Source organism: Aythya fuligula, chromosome 16, assembly GCF_009819795.1.
Source record: "Aythya fuligula isolate bAytFul2 chromosome 16, bAytFul2.pri, whole genome shotgun sequence".
In the NCBI taxonomy this organism is placed as follows: Eukaryota; Metazoa; Chordata; class Aves; order Anseriformes; family Anatidae; genus Aythya; species Aythya fuligula.
The window spans coordinates 1,492,695-1,517,253 of NC_045574.1; the positions used below are offsets into that span (position 1 = coordinate 1,492,695).

The 24,559-nt window shown below is 39.9% G+C and overlaps 1 protein-coding gene across 2 annotated transcripts in view; it reads right to left on the reverse strand.

Moving 5' to 3' along the window:
- Positions 1–24,559, reverse strand: part of EYA2 (EYA transcriptional coactivator and phosphatase 2) — a 97,237-nt gene that overhangs the window by 25,483 nt on the left and 47,195 nt on the right. For both annotated transcript variants that reach the window (XM_032198670.1, XM_032198669.1), the window contains exons 6-9: positions 8,017–8,084; positions 6,050–6,227; positions 4,313–4,440; positions 3,736–3,819 (exon numbers count right to left, since the gene is read on the reverse strand). In XM_032198670.1, the coding sequence (XP_032054561.1) occupies positions 3,736–3,819; positions 4,313–4,440; positions 6,050–6,227; positions 8,017–8,084 (458 nt within the window). The remainder of the gene's footprint in view (positions 1–3,735; positions 3,820–4,312; positions 4,441–6,049; positions 6,228–8,016; positions 8,085–24,559) is intronic.

Consider the following 24,559-nt stretch of genomic DNA (forward strand, 5'->3'; position numbering starts at 1 on the left):
GAAAACAATGCACTTGGTGCACCCTTTCTTCCTGATACTAGTCCTCTGAAAAGTAAGAGAATGAATCTGCAACATAATACTTACATTTCTATGAAAGAGATGCAGAAATACTTAATGCTTTAACAGATTATGGAACAAGCTTGCAAATATCTCAAGTCAAGGAAAAAGGAATAGACTTATGTGTTCTGTTTTTTTGGCACAGAAATGCTCATAATCTCTTTTTATTGTGTCTGAACTAATACTACTAAAAGAGTCTTTCCATGTTGTGCCTTGCTGCCTCAAATGGCTGAGGCCCCTTGACATGTACTCAATTCACGTGAAATCCCAACAGCACTGTAATAGATTTTGATCCATTTTTCCCATTGTATTTCGTTAGTGATTTGTCAGGCAGATCTCTGCAGACACAGTGAAGGCTGCAGCCACCTTCCTGCTGAATGGGAGCTCTATTATACATGTCTGAAGGGATTGAAAGGGCTTGGTGATCAGCACATTAAGCTATAATGATGGTTTATGTCTGGTGTGGTCTCTAAGCACTTGGTAAATATTCTGTACCCATGCAGTGATCAGAAGCCTGCAGAACAGGTTTCTAAAAACTCTTGAACATAATATCCAGAGTTAATTGGCTATAGAATTTTATTTTATTTTTTTCTTTCTCAGGTAGTCTCCTCCTAAGAAATGAGGGGGTGGAGAGATTTCCTCAGGTTTGACAGCTTTGCTGCCCCAGCCATTTAGACTGTGACTCCGTGTGTTTGTGCAGGTATGCTCCATTCAACCATGGGCAAGAAAGCAAAAGGAGATGTGAATCCGTAGGCCACTCTGGCTGCCACTGTAAAGGCTGTACTGCAGGGACCATATGGGAAAGACATTAAGACCCCATGTCTGGTGACTAATACACGGAATAGTGCGCAGAGTTTGACAGAGGGGATTAGAGGAGCAACACAGACTGAGCCATTCATTCGTATTTCAAGCTTGAGTAATTTCTGTGCTTTAACTTCTATTAATGCTGTGAGCAAAGTATTTTCTAAACACCCGAGACCAACTGCTCATGCACTGAGGAACCCATATCTATGGCAAGGATCACCGAGGTTTCCCTCAGATGAGTTTTATACCTGACATACAGAGAATTTTCACATGAAATCAGGTCAGAATGCATGCACTGGAGCACTAATCATTAATGTCCAAGAGTCATGTAATGACTCTAACTGGTAATACTTTTGTGAATTCGTCCCCACAGCTTTTTCTTCTTTTTTTTTTTTTACACCTTTTTCTTCCTTTTTCTTTTTTCTATCCAAAGTCAGATTGTTTTGGACAGCTCCCTACTTCCACCACCACCAAGAAAAGAACAATATGCATAAGCACTGTGATTTTGTAGCTAAACTACACAGGAGTTTAGTCCGCAGTCTCTGAAGCTAGGTTGATATTCCTACTTCCCTTTCTCTCCTCTCCCAGGAAAAGTCACCCCAGAAAAAGGTGTTATTTTTCAGCTTAAGTGGCTTCATAGTCCAGTTTTCTGGGTGGCTGCACAGCAGCTCTACCAGCACAACCAACAGGACAATACTGGGACAGGAATGTTGCTCAGGGAACGGTGAATATCGTACAAACTGGCACACTTTCTGGAGGAAGACAGAACCAAGACCTTCATGTGTGAGATTTAATTCAGGGCACGTGCATGTCTAATCACCGGCATGTAAATCTTTTATGATCAATTATATATAAGCATAATAATTTTAGGCCCTGATACTTAATTTACTTTGAGATTAACGCTTCCTATGTTTTTCACAAAGTAAGAGATTCTGAAATACTATTAACCTTTGGCTCACTGCTTCGTTTATATTTGATACTTCAACTCACTTGAACATTTCTGAATTGTGTTACTATTTAATGGTTCCCAGGACAGCCTGCCTGAGTGTGCTCTATTTCCCTCTTGGTTTATGGTCTGTTCCAAAGCCCACTGAAGCCTCTGGTTGTCTTTGGATCAAGTTGTTAGTCTATAATACTTTTATAACACAACCATTACCTTATAGAAAAACTCTGAGGAATTTAAAACTGATGAAGCAAATGAAGAACTAAAAAAAAATCCTTCTACTGAAGGTTCTGAGTTTTCCCCTGAGTTTCCATTTTCCTGTGCTCTTCTCTCTGTAGGCTGCTTCATCCCCACGATGATTTCTGCTACAGAAATGGCAGCTTTTGCCTCCACGGCAGCCCATCAGCAATAGCTTGCAGTCACTGTGATGGCAGGGCTCCTCACCTCGGCAAGTCTGTCACAGCTCTTGGCCCATCACCGTATGTCCCCCATGTAGCAGATCCTGATCCCACATCCTCTGAACTTGGACAGGAGGCAGCAGATGAAGGGAACTGCTTTGGAGCTTTTATGCTGGGCCAAAATATCCCCCCACACAGTGAAGGGAATTCTCCATATGCCATTTGCAGCCCCTACTCAATCCTAAGTATGACCACATTGCAGGTCTACACCAGCTCAGTTTATATTTCCTGATCCTGCCTAGTTCTTTCTATTTTTTGCAGGCAGTAGGTTTGAGCTTACACATGTATACCTCAGACTGCCTTATTCATTATGTTCCCTGGGAAAAGTAACCACTTCAATTACTTTGTACAACATGGGTCTGAATAAATCCCTGCTTGGAAACACATGCTTGGTTTTCAGAGGGTGCTGCTGGAAGTGTTAGCAGCATTCCAAATGCTGCAGTAGACTTCCACACCACAAACACCATTTTATATCCTTTACAACTGTGCACATCTAACAGCAAACAATAAATCTATCTTACTAATTACACATTCAGCTTGTTATAAGTGTCGTAAAACAAGTACAGCTGCTAAAGCCATGAAATGATGTCAAATCATATTTCTGCTTTCTAGAGAGAAGCAGGGTTATTTTCCAGTCTCCTGATGAAGTTGACTGTTCAAAGCCATGTGTGGAAACAGCTGCCAACTAGGTCATCCACTTTAATTAGGTAATGATATTGTCTTTTTTCCTACCCGTTTAAAAGTGTTTGACATTGTGTAATTCAAAGTGACTTAAGTGTTTATCATAAAAAGCTGCCTTAGGAAGAAATTGAAGCACGTGGTACTAAATCCAAGACCCAGCATTTTCTCCTTAGCAGCCAAGTTGTGTCTGTTCAGCCACAGAGAGTTGCCTAAAATACAACTGCCAGTGTTTCAAAGGGGGTATCTGACGCACGGGCAGCTGAAGATCTGATTCCTAAAACTCTCAAAAATGTATTCCACTGCAGCTGTATGGGAATAAGAGCCAGTAGTCTTTATGGCAACCTAGACTGACTAACACAAAACTTCTCCTAAAAAAAAAACAAAAAACAAACAAAACAGCAACAACAACAAAAAAAGTTGTCTGAGATTCAAAAGAAAACAGCATTCTAACAAAAAATTTAAAAATGTTACCTCATTCAGGCCAGAGTTACTGCTCTCTGGCTCCTGGCTAGGCTCTTTCTCACAGAAGACAGACATTCAAAGAACATCCTGATGTCCTATCTAGCAGCAGCCAACAATACAAGCTTTAGAAAAACATGGGGCTACTTGCAACATGAAAGAGAGGTAAATTAAATTTTCACATTAGAAGGAAATACCACAGGACATATTTATACAAATGTGTCTGAATAAAATCAGCAGCATCTGTTTGAAAAGATGTCTTATTAGCTGCCCCCACAGTTCCCAATGCAATTTGGCTGGGCAAGCAGTAATGTTAAAAAAATTAAGTTTTACCTTCCCATATCTGGATGCAAAGGTTCCCGTGAGTAAGGAGTGAAAAATAATTATCGTCTCATCCAAATCCCACACAAATACACGCTGTGATGACAGATGGGGTGGAAAAGAGAAATACAGTTACACATTACGCAAATGCAAGAATTTGTTCATTCAGGAGATATGTCCTGTTGGACTAGAGCTTTTTAAGATCACAAGCCCATTTAGAGCACTGACTGCAGATGCTTTGTGAAAGCATGCAAAATGAAAGATGAAGAATTCTGGAACTACGTGCATTCTGATTGCCCTGAGAGTCTGCTCTCCTAACAATCACAGACATCACCTGTTGTGTGTCAAGTTGGGGGAACAAAACAGCAGACTTACAAGAAGCACAAAATAAAAAGACGTACATATGAAAAACAGTCTGAGATGCTAATAATACAGAAACTGTGTGATTATTCTGACTACCCAATTTAAAAGGCTTCAGTTGTATTACTGATTTTACTCTGGCTCTTACAACTCACTCATTTGATAGTTGGTTTTGCTAATAGATGCAATCACTTCTCTTTGCTGGATTTATGTAAGTTAATGTCATTACCTCAATCTCACTGTCAGCAGTAGGAGAAGGATCGTTGCTTCTTTTTGACCGGGCTCGTACCTTGCCATCCGAACCTCTGTGATGTCTGTCTGTTTCTATATCTTTTGCTGGTGTTGTTGCATATTCCCCTATTTAGAAAAAAAAGAATTCCATTATAAGCTTAATTTTTGCACCGATCATTGTAATAGAAGCAGGAAAGCTTTTAGCGGAGAGCACCAGAAACATTATGAAAATGCTATCAGAAAATCTCTTTTCATGTCAATAGCTGACATTGTTACAGAAATGATTTATAACTTCTAAGATTAGTTGCAACAATTTCAGAAAGCACCAAGTCTTTATATAAAACATTTTAAAGTGGATGTGTCACTTCGAGAACCTTAACACATTTTTAAATTAAAAACAAACAAAAACAATATAACTTTTTGAGTTTTACCCCCCTCTCCTCCTTTTCCAAGAGAGAAATTAGAAAGTGGAAAAGGAAACGAGGATCAATTCAACATCTGCAAAAATGATGTTTTCTTAACTCGATGAATACTCATGATTAAAAAGATACTTTCAACATCAACTTTTATTTTTAAAATACATAACTAGCCTGTTTAGCTGTATTCCACTTCACAAGGGACAGTAGTTTAGAAATAACTGAGAAGAGACAGGTAAAACTTCCCTGTATAAAGTATCTGTTTTGATTGGCTGGAGTTTCTTAAACCTGTCCAGATTTCACTTACCTTACATTACAAATCCTTTTCAAACATATTTTTCTTTTCACCTTGCTAAGCTGTGGCCTCTCCAGCTTCCTATAATAACCATATTCTTCTTCAGAGCAGCTTGGATTGTGCCTAACAAGCCTTTTTTGAAGCCACGCTTTCTCAAAAAGGCTGAGATAAGATCTAAGAACAGAAAATCCTCCAACTGCTTTCAGAGCAATCTGTGACCACTTCTTTTTAACAACCAATATTAGTTTATTTTTCTTTCAGAGCAACCACAGATGTTCAGATTTGTTCCATAAGTCAGCAGACCTACAATGGGCGTATACTGTTATCATCCTCAAATTATGTGGCATTTTATGTAAATGTTATTGCATGCCAATGAAAACTTTAGTAGGGAAGTGATATCTGAAGACTGTACTTGAACAGTACATTGGAGGATCATAATCCGTCAATAATTCCATAAACCATTTAAGCCTCAAGACTTTAAAAATTAAGCGCTCAAAGAGAGGCCACAAATTCTGAAGACTTTTTGCATGAAATTCATCCTGAACTTTTAACTTAGACAAACAGTTTATGTTGATTTTTTTATAAAGAGAGATTTTCTCTTAATGAACTTATTTATGAATGCATATATTACATTTTGTTATTAGGAGTGAACACGAATCTTGATGGAGATGTGCGCTAATAAGTGAGGAAACTCTGGGGCTTTTTCAGAGCATGCCACTCATTGCTAAACACATTAGTACTTCTTACTAATCTGGATTTTGCATGTAATTATTTTCTACCTTAAGAGGAGATCAAACCAGGCGTGCTCATGGAAACATCACAGGATAGTCTTACAGAACTTGTATTTTCAAGTCTCTTCCCAAAATTCTGTGTTGTACTGTGTGAGCAGAACTGTTATGTGCTAGGAAATCTCATTTATCCAGGTAAATGCATGTATTTAACTAAATTCCAACAACAAGGTTACAGTGCTTATGTCTACAGATGGCTGGAACTGCAAAACTAAGAACAGAAGAAATGCACCTACCAGACAGTGATTCTGTGCTCTGGCTGGTGATATTGTGAGAAGACTCCTGCAGCGAATAAGTGGAGGTTGGGATGGCTGAAGGGCTGATGCTGTTTGTGGACATGTAGGGAGAGTTGTAGGAGGAGCTGTAATACTGTGAGTACTGGCTTTGAGGAAAGCTTGGGTATGATGAATATTCCTTTGAGGAAAAAAGAAACGTAATTTCTGTGTACGACTGGTGTTATGAATAAATAAGGCACCACATACAGCAAGGCAGTCTTATCTACACATGCAGCAAGTCATGGCTCAGGAATACTTTTGCTAAAGAACCACATTTCTTTCACTTATGAAATTTCTCCTCCTCCCAAATACATTCCTACTTTATTAGAACTAGCTGGCCTCAACAAGAGGTCAGAAATCAGGCAAGTTCTGCTTTTTCTATGGGATTTTGTTAATCAGCACTGACACATTTTGCATCATAGGGTTCAACAATTCTAGTGAAGGAGTGAAGTAGGCTGCATTTTCCCATGATCAGCAACATTTTCTGATAAGCTGTTCAAATAGGATACAACAATCAAAAAAGCAATCTAACAATTGTTTTGCAGAAATGCTCACACTTGAGATTGTCCCACTGCCTCAGTAAGAACTAAATGCTGGAATAATCTTCCCTGTCTGTAGAAAAAATGAACTAAAAATATGAGGTGTGAGAGATCTCAGAGCTGAGGTATCATGATCTTTGTCTTATTTTAAAAGGTCCCAAATAAACTTTGTAACGCTCTGCCCATCTGTTTTTTGTAAGAAGCAGGATGACATTGAAATACATTAGAAAACTTCTCTCTGGATAACTAAAACATAAAAAAAAATGTTTCTTTTGTTTTTAATTGCAGCCCTTGTTCTTGTCCACCTGGTTTGCTTTTTCAGATACAGAACTATACTGTCTTTCAACAGTTTTTGTTTCCTCAGAAACATTAATTACCATCATTTATTTTATTATAAAATAAAATTAAATAATAGTCTTTAGAAAGACTAAAAGCCCTTTCCTTCTTAACTGCTTACATCTTTGTCTATGACACAGCTATTTCATTAACTCTCAGTCACCATGGAGCTCTCAAGAACAAAGATGACTCAAGTTGTCAAAATAAAATTTAAGCTGAAAATGAAATGAGAGAAATTCATTGTTTTCTCTTAAAGAACATCATAAAATGATGAAAACATCCCACTTATTTTTCTTTTTTGCAGGTAACCTCTATACTTCAATCAAATGCACTTCTATTAGTGTTTATTGACCATGTTTGTAGCCAAAACTGAAGTAATAACAAAATTGCTCACTGTTGTCATTACAAATATGAGTCAGAACAAGTACCTTGCTGTCTAGTGATTGAAATTATTGCTCCACAGCTAACCAAAAAACATTTTCTGGACAGTGTATGCATTTGTTTGGTCCAATCAAGAAAAGCCATCTACTACTGCAAAAACATCTGTCTTGTGCATATATGCTTGCTGTTTATTTATACACACACATTTCTCAAGGTATCTGAAGCATGAAGCCCACAGACAGGTGTACTCTCCAAGAAGGAAGCACAGAGAGACGGCTCAGATGGCTGAGTATTCAGCACCTGCAAACACCTCTTTCAATTTGTTCCTATTTATTACACAGTGCCAAGACAGCAGAGGACAGGATCCTAAAAGGGGAGCTCTCTGTGTAAGATGGAAAACATACCTGAAAGTTGTAAGATGGCAGTGAAATGATGAAACTCCTGGAACTGCTGTGCAACACCACAGCAGAGACTGCCAGGAGCATGTGTTGATACACACATCTTGAAACTAACCGCCAGGCCACCCAAGCAGACCAAAATGGCACATGGCAAAACACACGCTAGAACCTTCCTTAAATATATGTAAGCACCAGGGTAATCTCTCTGATCTGCCAGTCTCCCAGGTGCTTAAAATAAGTGGCAAGGTTACCAATAATAAATGCTGAGCCATACCTGATGCACAGCACTGAATCCAGCAGTATTTGTCAGGCCATTGGCTCCCTGGTAAATCCCTGTTGTGCCTAAGGGAGAGAATATCACGGTCATAAAACACAGCAGCAATCAAAACAGTGGGATATGTATAAATAAAGAATTTCCACCAGGAAATAAAGTACCTGCTCCCCAGAAATAAGCGTATCATAAATCTTGACAAACATAGGCTGTAAAGACTGCAGGCTAATACTGAGGTCTGCTTGCTGAAAGACGTTCAGAGACAACAACCCCATTTAAAAATCTGTCACTTCTTTTTCCGATAAATAATGGAAACTTTTTTTTTTAATGATCTTTTATATAAGAAAAAAACTGGATTACATTTGCAGTCACACACACACACACTTTCATGCATAGGTATGTCCTGGAATCTTGTCTTTATGGACCAGGTACCTAAAAATTTGTAGGTTGTTTGAAAATTTGTACCCTGGTGTTGGTAACCAAAACATAAGAATAATATTCCTGAAGCTTCTGGACCAGCAGGGAGCAAAAACATTGCTTCATCCTATGAAATAATGAAGAGAAAGGATGGACAGGTGAGTTTTACATAGTTCCTTCCCAACAAAGTAGCTGATATCCATCCAAGGCTTCTTAGCTGCGGGAAGCATTACCGCAAGAATTTCATGGGCAGAGAAGTAAAGGTTCAGAAAACAGGAGGTTCGGACAGTCCTCCTTTGACAGATGACTGAAAGCTTCTTGTCCTCTAGACCCCTTTCTAGACCCCTGAGCAAGTTCTAGCCTCGGTTTAACTCCGGTCTATGCTGTTTCCCATTTCAAAATTTTCCTGTTTGTATGGATTGAGAATTTCTTTCGGGACCATGTGGCATGATGCTAATCTATACCAAAAGTCTTCTTCCCATGTTGTCAGGAGTGTTTGCATCAAGGGATAGCTTCATGTACAAGTTGCAAAAGCTGGATTATGCTGACTCCATCCTAACAGAAGGTGGTGGGCTCCAAAGGGCACTCAGCCCCACTGCTTCCACAGTGACCTAAATACAGTGAAAGAGGTCTGATTTTGTTGCTGTGTAGCCACAGTGGGCTCTTGCCTAGGCTTCATTTTGTCACCTCAGAGCATGATCAACTGAGAAATCGGCCCTAATAAAGAGCCTTTTCTTCTTAACATGTTTCTTACCGTAGGAATGATTTTGAGCAGTGCTGTTTTAGCCACATGAAGATGTGGAGAGAGTCATGTGGCATCTTTTCTCCAAAGGTCCACTTGCTTCTTTTTATTTTAAGACACAAGATTAGCTAGGGAATGGACAGCTGAACAAACTCCACTTTGCCAAGTGCAGCTACAAAGCAAAAGCAGTGAGAAGTAAGTCTCACGCCAAAAAGAAACAAGAGGGAAGATCTGCCTTCCAGAACTAATTAGCTGCCACATGTAGCCTTCAAAAATAAAAGAGGGCAGAGAGGAGGAAAAGAGGGTGCAGGTGAGTGCTGGATCTCTGGAGCCTTCTTTGGATGCTGGCTGGGGAGAGCGGAGCTAGCGCAGATGGGTTCAGGTGATGCCTCCCCCTAGTATTCAGGAAGAAAGCCAGCGCAGCACCTGATCCCTCCTCTGTACAGCTCATATGGGGGGGACCGCCCAGAGCAGCATCCTGACAACAGCAACATGTTCAGCTATTGGCATTTCCCCACCTCCTACCCATGCCAGGCTTTGCTTTTCCACATTTCTTCCAAAAAAAAAAAGTGATGAGTATACAGCAGGAGGAATCTATTCCTGTGGTAAGCAAGCATTTCTCATCACGGTGAAGGGGAGTAATAGAGCCCCAGCGCTTACAGGCAAGAACAACTTTCACAGAACACAAAACAGCTCTTGTACACCAGAGCTCCAAACAATACAGGGGGGAATTTCTGATCCTCCTAAACTGTCATTTAGAAACAATCCATCATCCTTTATTAAAGCTGTCAAGAGGGGGATGAGTTACCTCAAAGGACTCACACTTTATGTGTAAATTGTGATGAGAACACGTTTATTGCTGTGCTACCTGCGCATGATACCATAGCTTCCCAGTTTCCAAGTGATCTGAGAGAATTACAAAAAGGAGAGACCTGCACTACTGGAACGAGCTTACTTTGAGCTTTGCACCACTTGTGCAACACCAGTGGGTCCGTGCACACATGGTGGGGTGCGAGCAGGGAGAATAGGGTAAAAAATACAGGGGTGAGAGAATGGGGAAATGATTCCACAGCTTCCTGCAGTGCGCTGTGACTAGATGCTACCTGGTAGATTTTGCACTGTGGTTTTGTGGAACACTTTTGCCATTTTAGCTGAGCTACCCCAAGTGCAAGTTCAGGTAACCCCACAAGCTTTCACAATGCGGCTCCCTCTGCCCAGCAGGTTTTCAAAAGGAGGGACTGTGGTGCTGAGACAAACTAAACATCCTATTTATTTTTTTTAAGCTGTGTATAAGCCTGGTATTTCCCAGAACCTTAACTTCAGCAGACCTGGGAAAAGATTTTGGGAAATCAGGTTTTTCACTGACTCTGTCCCTTGACAGTATCCCAACCGAGTAGGAGTATCACTCGAGTATTGTTTGTCTAAACTGAGATCAAACACAGTCCTCTTTTTCTTTCTTCTCCTACAGTACCACACTAGGAGGAGGGAAGCTCCCCCACCCCAGGAATACTCAGTGCTGCGAAGCTCGGTATCTCCTGGCAGCTCAGCCTTGCTAGAGCAGAACAGGTACAGATAAGGACACTTGAGAAAACCAAGCAACCAAAGCTGGTAAAAATTCAGATTTTCTTCCCAGCTGAATAGGGATAAAAAGCTGGGGAAAAACAAAACCAAACAATCAAACAAAACAAAACAAAACAAAACAAACAAAAACCAACCAACCAACCAAACAAACAATGGAATGAAACCAAAAGATCTTGAAAATCCAGGTTCAGAAATACTTCCTTGTAATAATACTCAACATCAATGTTTGTCTTGGGGACTAGAGCTGTCTCTCACGGGGACGACAGCTCAGTCCCTGTTCCACTTTACAGGCTAGACTTCCTGGAGAAACCACATTTTCAATGTGGAACAATCAGTTCAAATGGAAGGCAAACAAACAAGCACCGCAGTCAAAGAAGAAAAGGATAAAACCTCCCTTTTCACCCAAAGAAGCGCAGAGAATGAGCCCTGCTAGTTACAGTTTCTGTGAGCAACCTCACAGAACTGAGCCACTCAGAGACACATCAAAACTGGCCCCAAATGTTTGTTTTTTTCCTTCCTAAGTTGTTGGTGAGAAATAAAAATTTCAGTAATAAAATTAATTTTGCTGCATGAAATTTCAGTTTTGCATCAGTAGATTTTACACTCAAAAACCACTGGAAAACAAACCTTACATACTGGCATTAGCAATTTATCACTGTTCCCATTTTTCTTCAAATGCCTTCCTAGATAACAGCACTTGAAATATTCAGAGGTAGGTTGAAACGACACTAGAAAAGCAGTGGTTATGTTCCCTGGGGCACTTCTAGGAAGCTGCTGGGGAAGCAATGTACAGAAATGCTTGTCCCCCTCTTGTTTCTGAATGGATACCGCCCATTTTTACAGGAGTTTTACTTTCATATCCACTGGCGTATTTTCCCGACGTTTGAAGACAGCACGCTATCTCAAACTGCAGCTGATGTTACACTTGCAACACCGTAGATGAGCACATGAGTAATTTGTTTCTAACTATCTTGGTAGCTCAATGTCGAGTAGTTGCATTCAAATTCCTGCTTGCAAATCAGAAACAAGCCTACGATCTCTGCTTTTGCATCTTCTCCATATGGAATATGGAGAAGTTCACATCTGCGTTCAATCAAACCAGTTGCTAAATGTCACAATGCCCTCATTCACAGGTAGCTTAAAGAACATTTAGCTGGTAATAAAACAATCTGGATTCTGGAGAAGAACAGCTCTTCAGATGTATGGTACCAAAAACTTTCCCTTTAAAGTAAGTATATCACAAACACATCTGCATGAAAGGACACCACATAAAAGCCATGCATATGCTGTACATATTCAGTGCCATGGCTGCTTGATAAGTAGATGTGGCCCTTCCTTCTGTGAGTGTCCAAGGGCAATATTTATAGAGGAACTCTTTGTGAGCTGTTTGATGTTATACATTCATACAGATGGATTTCATTTGCTATGTTTCCCTCATTCCAATTTTAATTCAAATATTTTCAAATCTATACCATGGTCAAAGATAATTTTCAATGGTGTGTGTGTTGCTACTGCACAAATTTCTGTGCACTGCACACCGGCTCCTCCTTCTACTCAGACTCTCCCCTTTGCTCTTTCTATTGCTGCAGTTACAGGCTGCATTTCTTCCTTTCCCTTTCAGGCAAGGGCAAGTAAGGAAAGTAAGGGAATATTCACAGTTATTTTCAGTATCTTCAGAACTAAGCTCTGGCACGGCTAAAAAAAAAAGTTTTGTTTCAGCTTATGAATACACAGTACAACATAGGAATACTGGTGTCTTAGAGAGTTGTGACTGCAGAGATAGAATGGACCTCTGGTGCGGTTCGGATCAATGCCACAGCAAGTCTGAAAGTTAGTTTGTGTTCTTGCATTACACAGGTCAGAGGGACCCTGTCATCAGAAGGGTGTTTGTCTCAGTCTCCTATGCTGAATATTCTTATATAAGAATAATCCACTATATTTAAAAGAACAGATGGTTTGTACTTCCAGTATTCAATGAGACACTCAAAAACCAGAGGAGACAGCCAGGTTCGACAAAGGTGGACAGCAGGGCACTTAACACAGCTCCCTGGGTAGCCAGCACTATTTGCAACTCAGAACATGGCAAGCTGGACTGAGACAAGGGGGTTTGGAGGAGACCTGCCATGGGCCCTTCTGAATACGCCTGAAATAGAACGACGACATTTAGGTTGAAGTGCTTCCTCTAACTCGGAGATGAATCACACAGCGGTTTTAGGGGGAGTTCTCTCAAAGGATCATTTGATCACTTAGCACTAATAAAATAAATGCCTACAGGGTTCAGTTGAATTGCATGGTATTTCACAAGTTTGCCTATTACGGCTTGTATAATCTTACATTAGCAAGCTGTTTTCCTAAAGGAAACAATGTTGACTATGAGCGAGGCAAGGAAAGGCCATAATCTAACTCCCAGCAGAGTGTGCATTACTCTATGCCATGAAGAACATCTGGATGAAGATTTGCATGGTCATTCAAAAAGGTTCCTTGCAGTGCTTTAGCTCTCTGACAAGCTAATGTTTCCTGTAGTAAATATTGCCTTCTCCAAGCTGCTACTTTTTAGCAATAGGTTAAGCACTCCTCAAAATTACCTCCTACCAACTATACTCCAGTGCCTTGTAATGTTCCAAATCCTACAACATCTGCCTGCATTTATTGGGCAAGAAAACTCATAAAATGTTGCACGGCTGTCAGCTGTGGAGGTATTTCAAGACTATCTGACCTGTTAAAGGAGAAGAAAAACTCAACCCATATGTACTTTGTAGCATATTGCTCAACTGTTTGCCATTAGGCATCATGAACCCTTCCCCAAAAACAGTCTTGTATTTCTGTCTGAACGGGCTCAGACAGTATGGGAAAGAGCACACTATATTAACCTAGATGAAAGCTCGGCTCTATCACGTTATAGCACTTGACATCAGCGGTGTCTATTAAAGAATATTGCTCCCAGGAGCATACAAACACCTCCTGCAGATAATAATCCCTGACATGCAGCCCATTTAAAATATGCCCCTTCTCCTCCCACTACAATCCCATCCACTCCAGCTAACCTGACCAGGTGTTTGTAGGCACTTCGCATGGTGATATAAAACACAGTTCACAGCACAGTTTTTCTGTGTCAAAGCTCTTCCCTTGCTGCCTGCTTCTGGGAGCATCCAAGGCACAGAGCCTCAAAGAGCTTTAACGAGTGATAACCAGGCCACTTGTACAGGCCTGGCTCTTACCGTGCTTTGGAGCCTGGTCACCTGCAGAGCTTAATCCAGCTCAACAATGGTGTTAAAAGTGCTGTGATGGTTTACATTCACTCTCACTCCCTGGGAAAGCAATTCAAATTTATTTTATTTTATTTTATTTTTTGAGAAAGTGTTCCTTTTAACCACTCCAATCCAATGATGTTGCAGCTACAGAAGAAAATTGCGTTGGATTGTCTTAAAGAACAAATTGCAATGAAATGTTTTAGGCTAAAAAGTGAACATCCTTAGAATAATGAGGTAGATTGTTTCTGTGCAATCCCTTGTTGAAATAAACAATCAGCAAAACTGACTTTATCTGGGAGACTCCATGGGCACTGAAGATGAACAATTCCTCCTGCTGCAGGTTTGATCCGGGGCACAACCCTGCTGCAGCCCCACCGACAGATAACTGGACATGATAAAAGAAAGCTGGATTTGACACCTCCTGTTCTGTTTAGTGGTTATGAGTTCCCAGGTCACCATTAAACTCAAGCAGGCCCCAGAACTTCCGCTGTCATGCTGTTCTGGCCTGTGAGCATAGCCATGTATCTAGCAATTCCCTTCCCCCTGAGCAAGACAAATATCTATAAATACCAAAAGAAAAGAAAAGAGCAAGCTGGGCAGCATGTTTCCACTCTTTGACCCATCATTTAGGATCATGATAACTTTACTGACCACTTCCTAGAGCCAGACAATTGCCACAAGGCTTTTCCAGCCCCTCTATGCACTGCTTTAGTACTGCAATACCTCCGGGAAGCTAAAAAAAAAAAAAAACAAAAAAAAAACAAACAGGGACCAACAGAGGATGCTCAGAGAAAGGTATGAAAAACAAGACAAAAGCAGAATGATCTGCCTGGTACTGCCTCATCAGCTTCAATTAATCTGCCAGACACAGACTTTCTAAGCCAAATGCATATCCTCTTCTTTTTATCCTTAATAACTCTCAATGGGCTCTTGGACTCTTCTTCAGACAGTGCAGGTATTCTTGTAGTTCTACAGGTCACAATACTGTCGAGCACAAATTTCACTATTTGAACCCTGCCAATACAAATAGAAAGTGTATCCAAATTGCATGTAAAAAAAACAACCAACATGCAAGAGGGTTATCTGATGCCAACACAGCAGTTAAGAAAGTCCTGATTTGCAAAGCCTGTGCTAAGTGAAGCAGAGTCAGACCCTATTTGTCCACAAATATCAACGCAGTCTCTGATCATATGATTGCACTCTATTTTTTAAGGCTCTGTTTTGAGCATTACCTCACACAGCGCTTGAAAATGAGATAAAACAAAAAGCAGTACAAATACTGCACCAGTATTTTGAATCATATGTTTCCTAACTTTCAAGTGCTTGACTATTCAGGTATGCTAATTGTTAATGTAAATTTTCATACGTAATTTTATTCTAGGTCTTCTATTGCCTTGTAGGTATTTTCAAGAAAACATTATTAGGTGTTCCAAATCAATTATTCAGTGAAGCTTCTGTAACACTTTAGCATATTCCATGTGACCTGCGCTATAACTGAATAATGAAGGCCAAGTTCATAATTTCTCAAGCTGTTACCATCTGATGATTTTTTGACCTACAAAAATGAAGAAAATACAATTCATAAACAGAAGTCTCCACAACACCCAAACATCTCTGCAATTCAACTGCTTTCTATGTTGATGTTGCATCTATATGAAAGAGAACAATAATTTTAAAATTTCTTAATTATTTTTAAAGCAGAAATGTTAACTGCAGATTTAAGCTGATTCAAACACATATGCCACCTCTTAGCCACCAAACCTCCATTAAGATATGAAAAATGTTCCCTTTTTCTCATCCACTTCTTATTAGCTAGCTCTCTCACTTGTACAAGATGTCAAAACTGTGATTTAAGATCTCATTATAGCAAAGACGTATTGTTTCCTTTGAAATACATGCACTCATCTGGTCTCTAACTGAGGTCTCAATAGAAATCTCTATATAGCCTCATGTAAAGGGATTTTAGGGTAATATTTGACCATTTCATTATTCATATTTTTTCCAATCTGTTCAACCGTAAAGGCATCTACAAAATATTAATATGTAAAAAGGAGAACAAAGATCCAGGAAAGGAAACCTTTCTAGGATAAATTAAAATCTTGGCTTTTGTTTTGCAGGTCTCCTTGCAGAAGTCAAATCATTACCTAGACTTCAAAACAGCTAAAATAGACATCTTAATTGCCACTTCTTAAGCCCTCCTTTCTTAATGGCTATGAATAACTTTCTGGCTGTTGCTCAGGACCGTAATCTTGGAAATCTCTCATAGTCATATTATCTAGGTTATACCTAAACTTTAAGATTTTTTTTTTGCCTAATATATGGCCTGTCCGATCCATGCAGACACCTTGTTGCCTGATATATGGCCTGTCCAGTCTATGCAGTGATGATGTACAAACAGGATTCACCACGATCACTGGGCAGCACTCACACTTTTTATTTCAACATCAACACTCAGGCAGCTAGATGCTATGGATATCAGGCCCGGAACAGTCATTCTGATGTTTTGTACAAGACACCCCCAGAATTTTTTGTGGTAAACCTGTGAATTGTCTTTCATTCAAGCACATCTGTCTGAAACTACCTGTATCTCTTAACACAGAGATTTGGACACACTCCAAAACACAGGAACCATGCTAGGAGAATGAGGCCTCATGAAGCATACAGCAGCTCTTCACAGCAGATAGCTGGCTGTGGGCAAAGCTCTTCTCCACACAGCCCTCTCCACACCCTCCTCAAGCACCTCGGCAGACATGAGATACCTCCCAAGCACACACTCTGTCTCAGAGCAGACTCCTGGTTTCAGCTGTGCCACTATCACAACACATGTTTTCTGCCACTACTTCAGAGTTTCCATGAGTGCAACTCAGCCATGAGAACCTGTGTTCCCATACAAACTTTAAACCCTACCACAAGCCCTGGTGTTTCTTACGGATGAAGGCACCGACAAAGACACGTTACGCTGCTGATAAGCCTCGTTAGAGATGTTTAAGACTAGTTGTCAGCCCCTTTCTCTCCTGCAAATACACATTTGCTTCAGAAACATGCACCCTGGTGTTTACTGCCTCCCATGGCACATCCCTTCCTAAGTCCCTCCTTGTTTAATAAGGACCTAGGAATGTATTTGAATATCAACTACAGTAAGGTTTCTGAATAGAAGCACCAAAAAAAGCAGTAAACAGGAAAAGTTAAGGCAGGGCTTTCTCCTTGGGTCTCAGTAGCACAGATCCTTGAAGCTTACAGTGCATCACTGTCAACACCTTTGCTTCTCCCCATGAGTTCCCTCTCCTGTAAGATAGCTGGTTTTTAAACAAAGTAAATGTAGCACGGTCGGCCCCTGGTGTTTAGAAATCTTTGAAAGGGAGGCTGTGCTGTTATTCTGGGGAAACTTGTATTTACACTGTAAAAAGTGAGGTCTGACCCCTCCTGAAGAGAGGCCTCTCCCCGCTGAACTCACCATGGAGCAGAGGACAGCTTTGCTGCCACAGTTTGAGACTGCAACTAATGCAAACCAGCTGTGAAGCAGCAGCTTTTGAAAGAGGCTACTCATTTGCTATTGAGGTTTTAATTTTATGAATCTAAGGCATCTGATTGACAGTTTGCTGAGAATATTTTTTCCGTCTCCTTTATTTTCTGGGACTTATGGGTTCACTATCTGTATGCCAAAGTGTGATCCACACTTCTCAAGTGTAAATTGAGATTTACCCTTCTTGCACATTTCATCACTAAATATTTAAAGAATCGAGCTTAAAATTAAACATGTCACTTCCTTTGCAAAATTAATGCACGCAGAACTAACTGTTCATGCCAAATAGATATTTACGGGCTCACATTAAATATGCAACACACAAACTTGCACACAAAGTGCAAGAAATTCAGGCATCTCTTTGAAAATATTATCCAGATACTGACATAGGCCAAAATGTTTCAAGCATAATAAGACATTTCAATCAGTTAAATGTTCAGATTTTACTTTGTCTCAAGCATAAGCAATTCCACAAACATAAGCAACATCCATGATTAGTCCATTTCAAGTCAGCATTGCACAAAATATATGCCACTTTCTATTCATTCATTACTTGACAGCTGATCAGAACAGACTCTATAAAGAAAACAAATGCTCAGCAGTAGCAAGGAATTTCACTGCGTAGGTCTTTGGCCCCAAATTTATGTCTGTACTGAACTCAATACTACTTTGCAATTCCTTGGCAAAGGAAATTTATCCCAGTTACGTAACTGAATTTTCCTTTGTAATGTAAAAAGTATTTTGTGGGTAGATGAATTTGGCTATTAAAAAAAAAAAGGTCAAATCTTTTCCTGCCCAACAACAGTATCTGCAGTTTTAACTGTTGTGCAATTTCATAGTTTCATACCAGCTGTCATTTTAGCAATAACTGAAGAGCGAGACATTGTCTAGGAATTAATGACAAGCTGGGAAGAGATGGCCTGATGTGCAATGAGGGGGTAACACATGCTTATGTGACCACAGGAAATGCTCTATAAGCTGGCTGCTATTGCTCTCTCTACGCAGCTTATGTTTTTTTGTATTAGCTAACACGCTGGCACAATTTTCTCATAGTATTTTACGTAGCTGATTAAATGACAAGTTTATTACATTCCAAAGATTTCCTCAAGTGTTTGATAATTCATTTGCTCCTATGGAGGGCCAGATTCCATTCTGTTACACTAACATGAAATCCAAAAATGTTCTTTCCAAGTGAGCAAAAGGTTGCCAGGCTAGTATTCATAGGACTAAAACCCTAGTCTGCTCTTCGCTCACCATCCAAGGGACAGGAAGATCAACACATCAGGAAGCGAACAGCGCGCAGAGGGATGAGAGATGATGCTGGATGAAGCACCTACTGCCTATGCAAATCCAAAGCAACAGTTTGCAGCATCAAGAATCTCCTCCAGTAACCAAGGATAAATACATACGAGGTGTTACAAAACTAGGTAAGGGTGTCTGTAATATGCACAATGGCTAGGGAGTAGATGCATAAAAAATATCTCTGAGGGTTGCTGTAAAAAAATGGGGGGGGGGGGGAGAGGAGCAGAGAGGTGTTCCAAAAACAAATAAACAAAAAAACCAACAACCCAACCCAAACAAACAAGACACATTTTAATTGGAACATTTGTTTCATGTTCTGACCAGCTATTTACAGCCTTATGAAAACAAAAGGAAAGTAATAATTATCAAAAGGTGTGGAAGTGTATGGTTTTACTAATCTTAATTAGCTCTACCAGACATAGTATCGCAGACAGATACACACACCAGTGATTCAACCAGAGAGTGCTGGGTTTGACAGCCCTGCTCTTCCTTTTTGTTGAACCATGGAACCATTTGGGTAGGATTATGCTTGGCTGGAGTACAAAAAGTTTGCCCTACTGCAACTCCTGTCTGTGCTGTTACCATTACTGCAGTGAAGCCAGAAAAGAGAGCGGGTGTGTGTCATTAGCTTATCTGGGCCCCTGCCCAACAAGAACCATTTTCCTCAATTAGCAGTTTAGACAGTAAACTCTTTGGGGCAGAGGCTGAATATAATCTTTGTGTCTTGTATTCCATTTCTACTACTGAATAATTTTACGAAAGGTCCGAGCAAATCACTGAACTGCTAAATTTTCATAAAATGCAAACTTAGAAAAATGTGTGTTAAAAAGTAAATATATTTCTAATATTTCTAATATCTAGACTATGGTGCTGTTCAATGCTGCAGTTGTGTACTTACATAAGGATCCATTAGGAAATGGCATATCGAATCAACACTTTTTCCCCCCAGCATTACAGAAGTATTACTTTAAAGACAGAAAAACCTAATTCAAACTGATACTTCTGATTCATGGCTCTGGAAATAAGTGGCATCCCTCAACTGGTCATATGCATACTGCAAATATCTGAGCTTCATTATCAAATATTATTTTTGTAAATACACTAATGGCCTGAATCAACGCTGTAAACAGCACTGATTAAAAAAAAAAAAAGAGAGAATACAGTCCCTCCTTCAGAGTAAATAATACTAGATTTCAGTCTATTTGAATGTTACTCAGTCTGCCAAAATACTATCACATCCACTCTGTTACATGGCAATTAAAATCATTATTTCAATCTATAGTAAGTTTGTGACACAGTTTCATGTCATTTTTGTCAGCTATGGAACTTGCCAACCTCATCTTTTATATTTATATGTGTGTGTGACATATTGCATTAGCTATTTGGCTTAAAATCCCTTCCATATTTAATTTATTTTCATGCTATGGGAGCATGAAAATAGATTTCCCCTTCTGGCTGTCCACAAAATATTTTTTTTTCTTTACCACTTAGTGATTGAAAGAAGGTTTTATCCTCATTATTACTTTTCAGTGTATTCTGTTCTTGCTAAAGAACGAGGATACAGGTGGAAACAGCAATTAAAAATGTAAAGCTGAACACTACATTGCATCTGCATTATCTGTGTTTGTAATGAAAATGAACAGATTTAAGGGAGCACAGAATCTGGCTTCAGAAGCGGCACATTACTGACAACAGCCATCAGGGAGGTGAGGCCCTGACACACAAATCCCAGCCAGAGCTTATGCTGGTTCCAAAGAAACATGAGAGCAAACCAACCAGCTCCAGCTACCTTGGCACTTACTGAAGGAGAACATTTGTCCTAGAGCTCTGTGAGACAAAGTGTTTGTCACCCAAAAGTACATTAGTCCGTGATTGCATAACACACCTATTTCCTGGCCATGTAATTCATAAATGAGGGGACCGCGAGGATTTCACAGTCTGCACAAGCTGCTCAAGATTCATGGCCTGACCACCCACGCCTGCATGCAAACAGCTTCACTGTGTTGCTCTGGGAGCTGATGCTCAAGAGAGGCCAACATCAGTCAAAGTTATTTCACTTATAGGTACTTGAGCTACTACTGTCTTAAAATACTTGCAGATCTAAGCTTGAAAAAGTCCTTTTTTCCTCACACTGTAAAATACAAAACTAAGCAGCAGGCACTCCTGGAGATTACTTTCCTTACTGATCCACTGCACTTGTCAGCCTCTTCAAGATCCTTTCTCTCTTTTGACATGACATAATAAATATTTTGTCCTTGAAGTGAGGGTTAAGAGCTTGACTCTTCAAGTCCCCCTGAAATTTGATTTTATGAAAGCATTTAAATAAAAATTTGCACTTTCAGCTGTTTTATCACATCAGTAAGAGTTCCTGCCTGGGGCCAGTAATGGGGTGGCCAATAGGACTGATGTGAACTTGGCAGAAGTCCCAACAGTCCTGGAGTTTGGGTGGCATGGAGAGTTGCTGGATTGGGTTAAGGAGATGGAACAATTGCCTCCCTGCCCCCAGGTGCTGCAGCGTGGGAAAGCACAGAGTGCACATTCCTCAGTAGCACTCAGCACAGGAAGGCTCCTAGCTTCTCACTCAAACCTTTCACCAGCACTCAACAAGGTAAATAAACTGTATGGTCAGGGAGATTCAGACTGTTCCCCTGCATGAGCAAGGAGAAGAAGGGTTGAAATATATATTTACAACAGGAAGACACATTTACTTCTGCTCCCTTTGCCTTGGAGTAAGCACCTGCCACTTACAGAAACTGCTTTCCTATGTTTTACTCTTGCATTTCAGCCAGTTAGCTGGCTGAAATGGCATAAAAATCTGAATGAAAATAAGTGATTTTATTTAACACCACAGCATTGCCCTAAGAAACAGTTTATGAAGGTACCTTGGGCACATTCATGCCCATATGAACACGCACAAAGTTCCTCCCAGTCTGCTTTGGCACAACACACGCAGTTACGTCAGTATTCTTTGCAAGTGTAAGATTTTCAAGTCCTGATGCATAAAACTTGTTTGTCCAAACCTCTTGATTGAGCAAAGGGGCCATCTTAAAAATTTCAGTCCCAAATGAGTCAAGAGTTTGCCTTCCCAAATGGCTCAGATTCTTCTAAGCTAACACAAAGCACGCGTGGGAGCTGCATTCTGGGGAAACAAAAGAAAAACACAAAACCAACACCCGAAACCTAGACATGAATATACCGATCTTCCAAGGCAGTAAAGAAAATGCCCATACTTCTGTCAAAAGTGGTGCAACAGCCATCAGTATCTCATCATATAGCAGCTAGTCAGGCTAGAGCGCAACTGCTGTTGCTCCAGGAGGGCATATACATGATACTTCAGCTCACTGACAAAGCAGCAAACAAGCTGCAACACTCCAGAGCCTCTAACTGCTGTTAACTGCAAGCCAGTTTTACCAAAGAGAGAGGACTTCCACTGCTAACAGCATAACACAATCTCAAAATGGGATTGAGACATTCAAGGAGTAAAATAGAAGCCAAAAACTGAACTCCTAGTTGGAGTAGGATGGATAGAGCATGTAGGAATCAACATTAAGAAAACCACAGCCCTGTGCATTTTTGGTTTGTTTTTTTTTTTTTTTTTTTGGTGACACATTCAACTCCAGTGTCTCGAACATGTCCCACATGGAATCTAAGCCACAAAAAACACCTTAGTGTTAGAGATGTGCGCTTTTACAAAACTAGCACATGAAGTCTCAGCCAAAGGTAACTTCTCAGTCTTTAGCTTTCCTAAACAATTTCTGGAACGAAATGGATTTTACCTTGTTTCCTGGTTTATATAACTGTTTAGGATTTTATTTGCTCTTGGATTTAAAATCAAACCAGATGTGTCTGTCCACCTTTCACATTCAGGGCTGAGAAGAAATACAATTTTCTCCTTCCGTTCCTCATTATGTGGGGGATAGTTAAGTGTAGTAACACAGAAGGACACTTTGCCTAGAGTTTTTAAAAAAGACCCCCAGCAATATCAAAAAGCAAAGTAAGAGACTTGATCTTTCTCCTTTCCATGGCTTCCACATGAACTTGGACAAGTCACATAATTCTTCTGTGGTTTCCAACCCTCGTAAAGTTTTCGAGGTAAGGACAAAGACAAGGCAGAATGCATTTGCCTTCCCTCCAGCAGTTGGATCTTGGAGCGGATCAGCCTCTCATGCATATTTTGTACTGACAAGCTCGCACTGCTGCCAGCAGAGCTGCTGCAGTTGTACCTGAGCTGCTTTTAAACTAGGCAGTTTGAATACCTGTAGTCACAGCAGGAAAGACTTCCAATTCACCAGAACCTAAGTTGGGCAATTTTTAACTACCTGAGGCATGTTCATTTGTGTTACTGTTACGTCATCAGCTGTAATGAAGGTATTTGCTTAGAAACAGCAAGAATATTTGCATTTTAATCTCTTGGAATTGTTTACTTAATGCTTGGCTCAGTTCATGCACTCAAGGCAATTCATGTTCAATGCAAGGCATGTTCAAATACACACATGCTAAGGATTAGCAGAAGACAAAAAAGCAGAAGACAAAAAGCAGAAGTCTAATTTTACTGCATTTTACTAGTCAAGTTCAATACAAATATCAAAGTGGACTCAAAGTAAGAGACCTACAAGTGAGGAACGAAAATGCACTCTCATGGGACTCAATGTGGAAGGACAGAGATGAAGCGACATTTTAAGGACATGATCTCTTTCTCAGAACATACTCATTATTCCTTTTTGTATGTAAAATGATTGACAAAGCTGAAATGGTTATGCTATGGTTCCTCTAATGCAACTGCTGACTCCTTGAAGAATTCCCTGGACGGTATTTTTAAGTTCAGATTTCACAGAGTTTATCCAAATCTTAATACTCCTCCTCCGATTCATGCATAATGGCTTGGCAAGTTTCAGGAAAGTAAATAAACAAACAAACATAATTCACAAAGATAAGGAACAAAAAACACTGGAGGAAAAAAACACATTACTATAGCTAAGATAATGGAAACCTCCCATACGCACTTCAGGATTCTGACCAGCAGCACCAAAATGCTCAAAGAAATCAAATTCCATGCTAAAAATGAGTTAAAGTGAATCATAAAATGAAATTTCACCATTTTCATTTACTTCACTCTTTTTGGCAATTCAGATTTAAACCCTTTCAAGACTTTCTTGGAGTTGGCAAATCAACACTGAATCATGAAATCTGGTGTTTCGTACAGCTTCTGAAACGGAATGATGAAAAAATAACTTTAAGTTTTATTTTTAGGAATAGGGTATTTTGGCCTTCCTGGTTGTACAACAAAACAAAGTGTTAGAAAGCTCCAAGCACAAGGCACTGTCATCGATGCCATAAGGAAATCCAATTCTCTATTTTATAACCAGTAATTATTTTGACTGTAATAAAACAGCTACTCTAAACTTATTAAGTCTCAGCTCAGGAACCTTGGGAAAAAACAGCTGCTTTCAGCTTTGCTTTTCTGAATTTCACCTCAACAGCCTGTACTTATTCAATGATGTTGGTACTTCAGGAGATAAAACAGGTAGATGTATCTTAGCAGGCACTGATTATGCGTTAACAGTCAAAAAAAAAAGTAATATGAAGGTATCTTTTTTTTATTTATTTATTTTTTAAACTTTAGTGGTGATAATACACAGCAGTTTTACCATGCAACAGATTGTTCAGAACAGCACTGGGGAGAAGCGTAATACCACCATTAGTATCGGCACAAAGTGTAAAACCACTTTT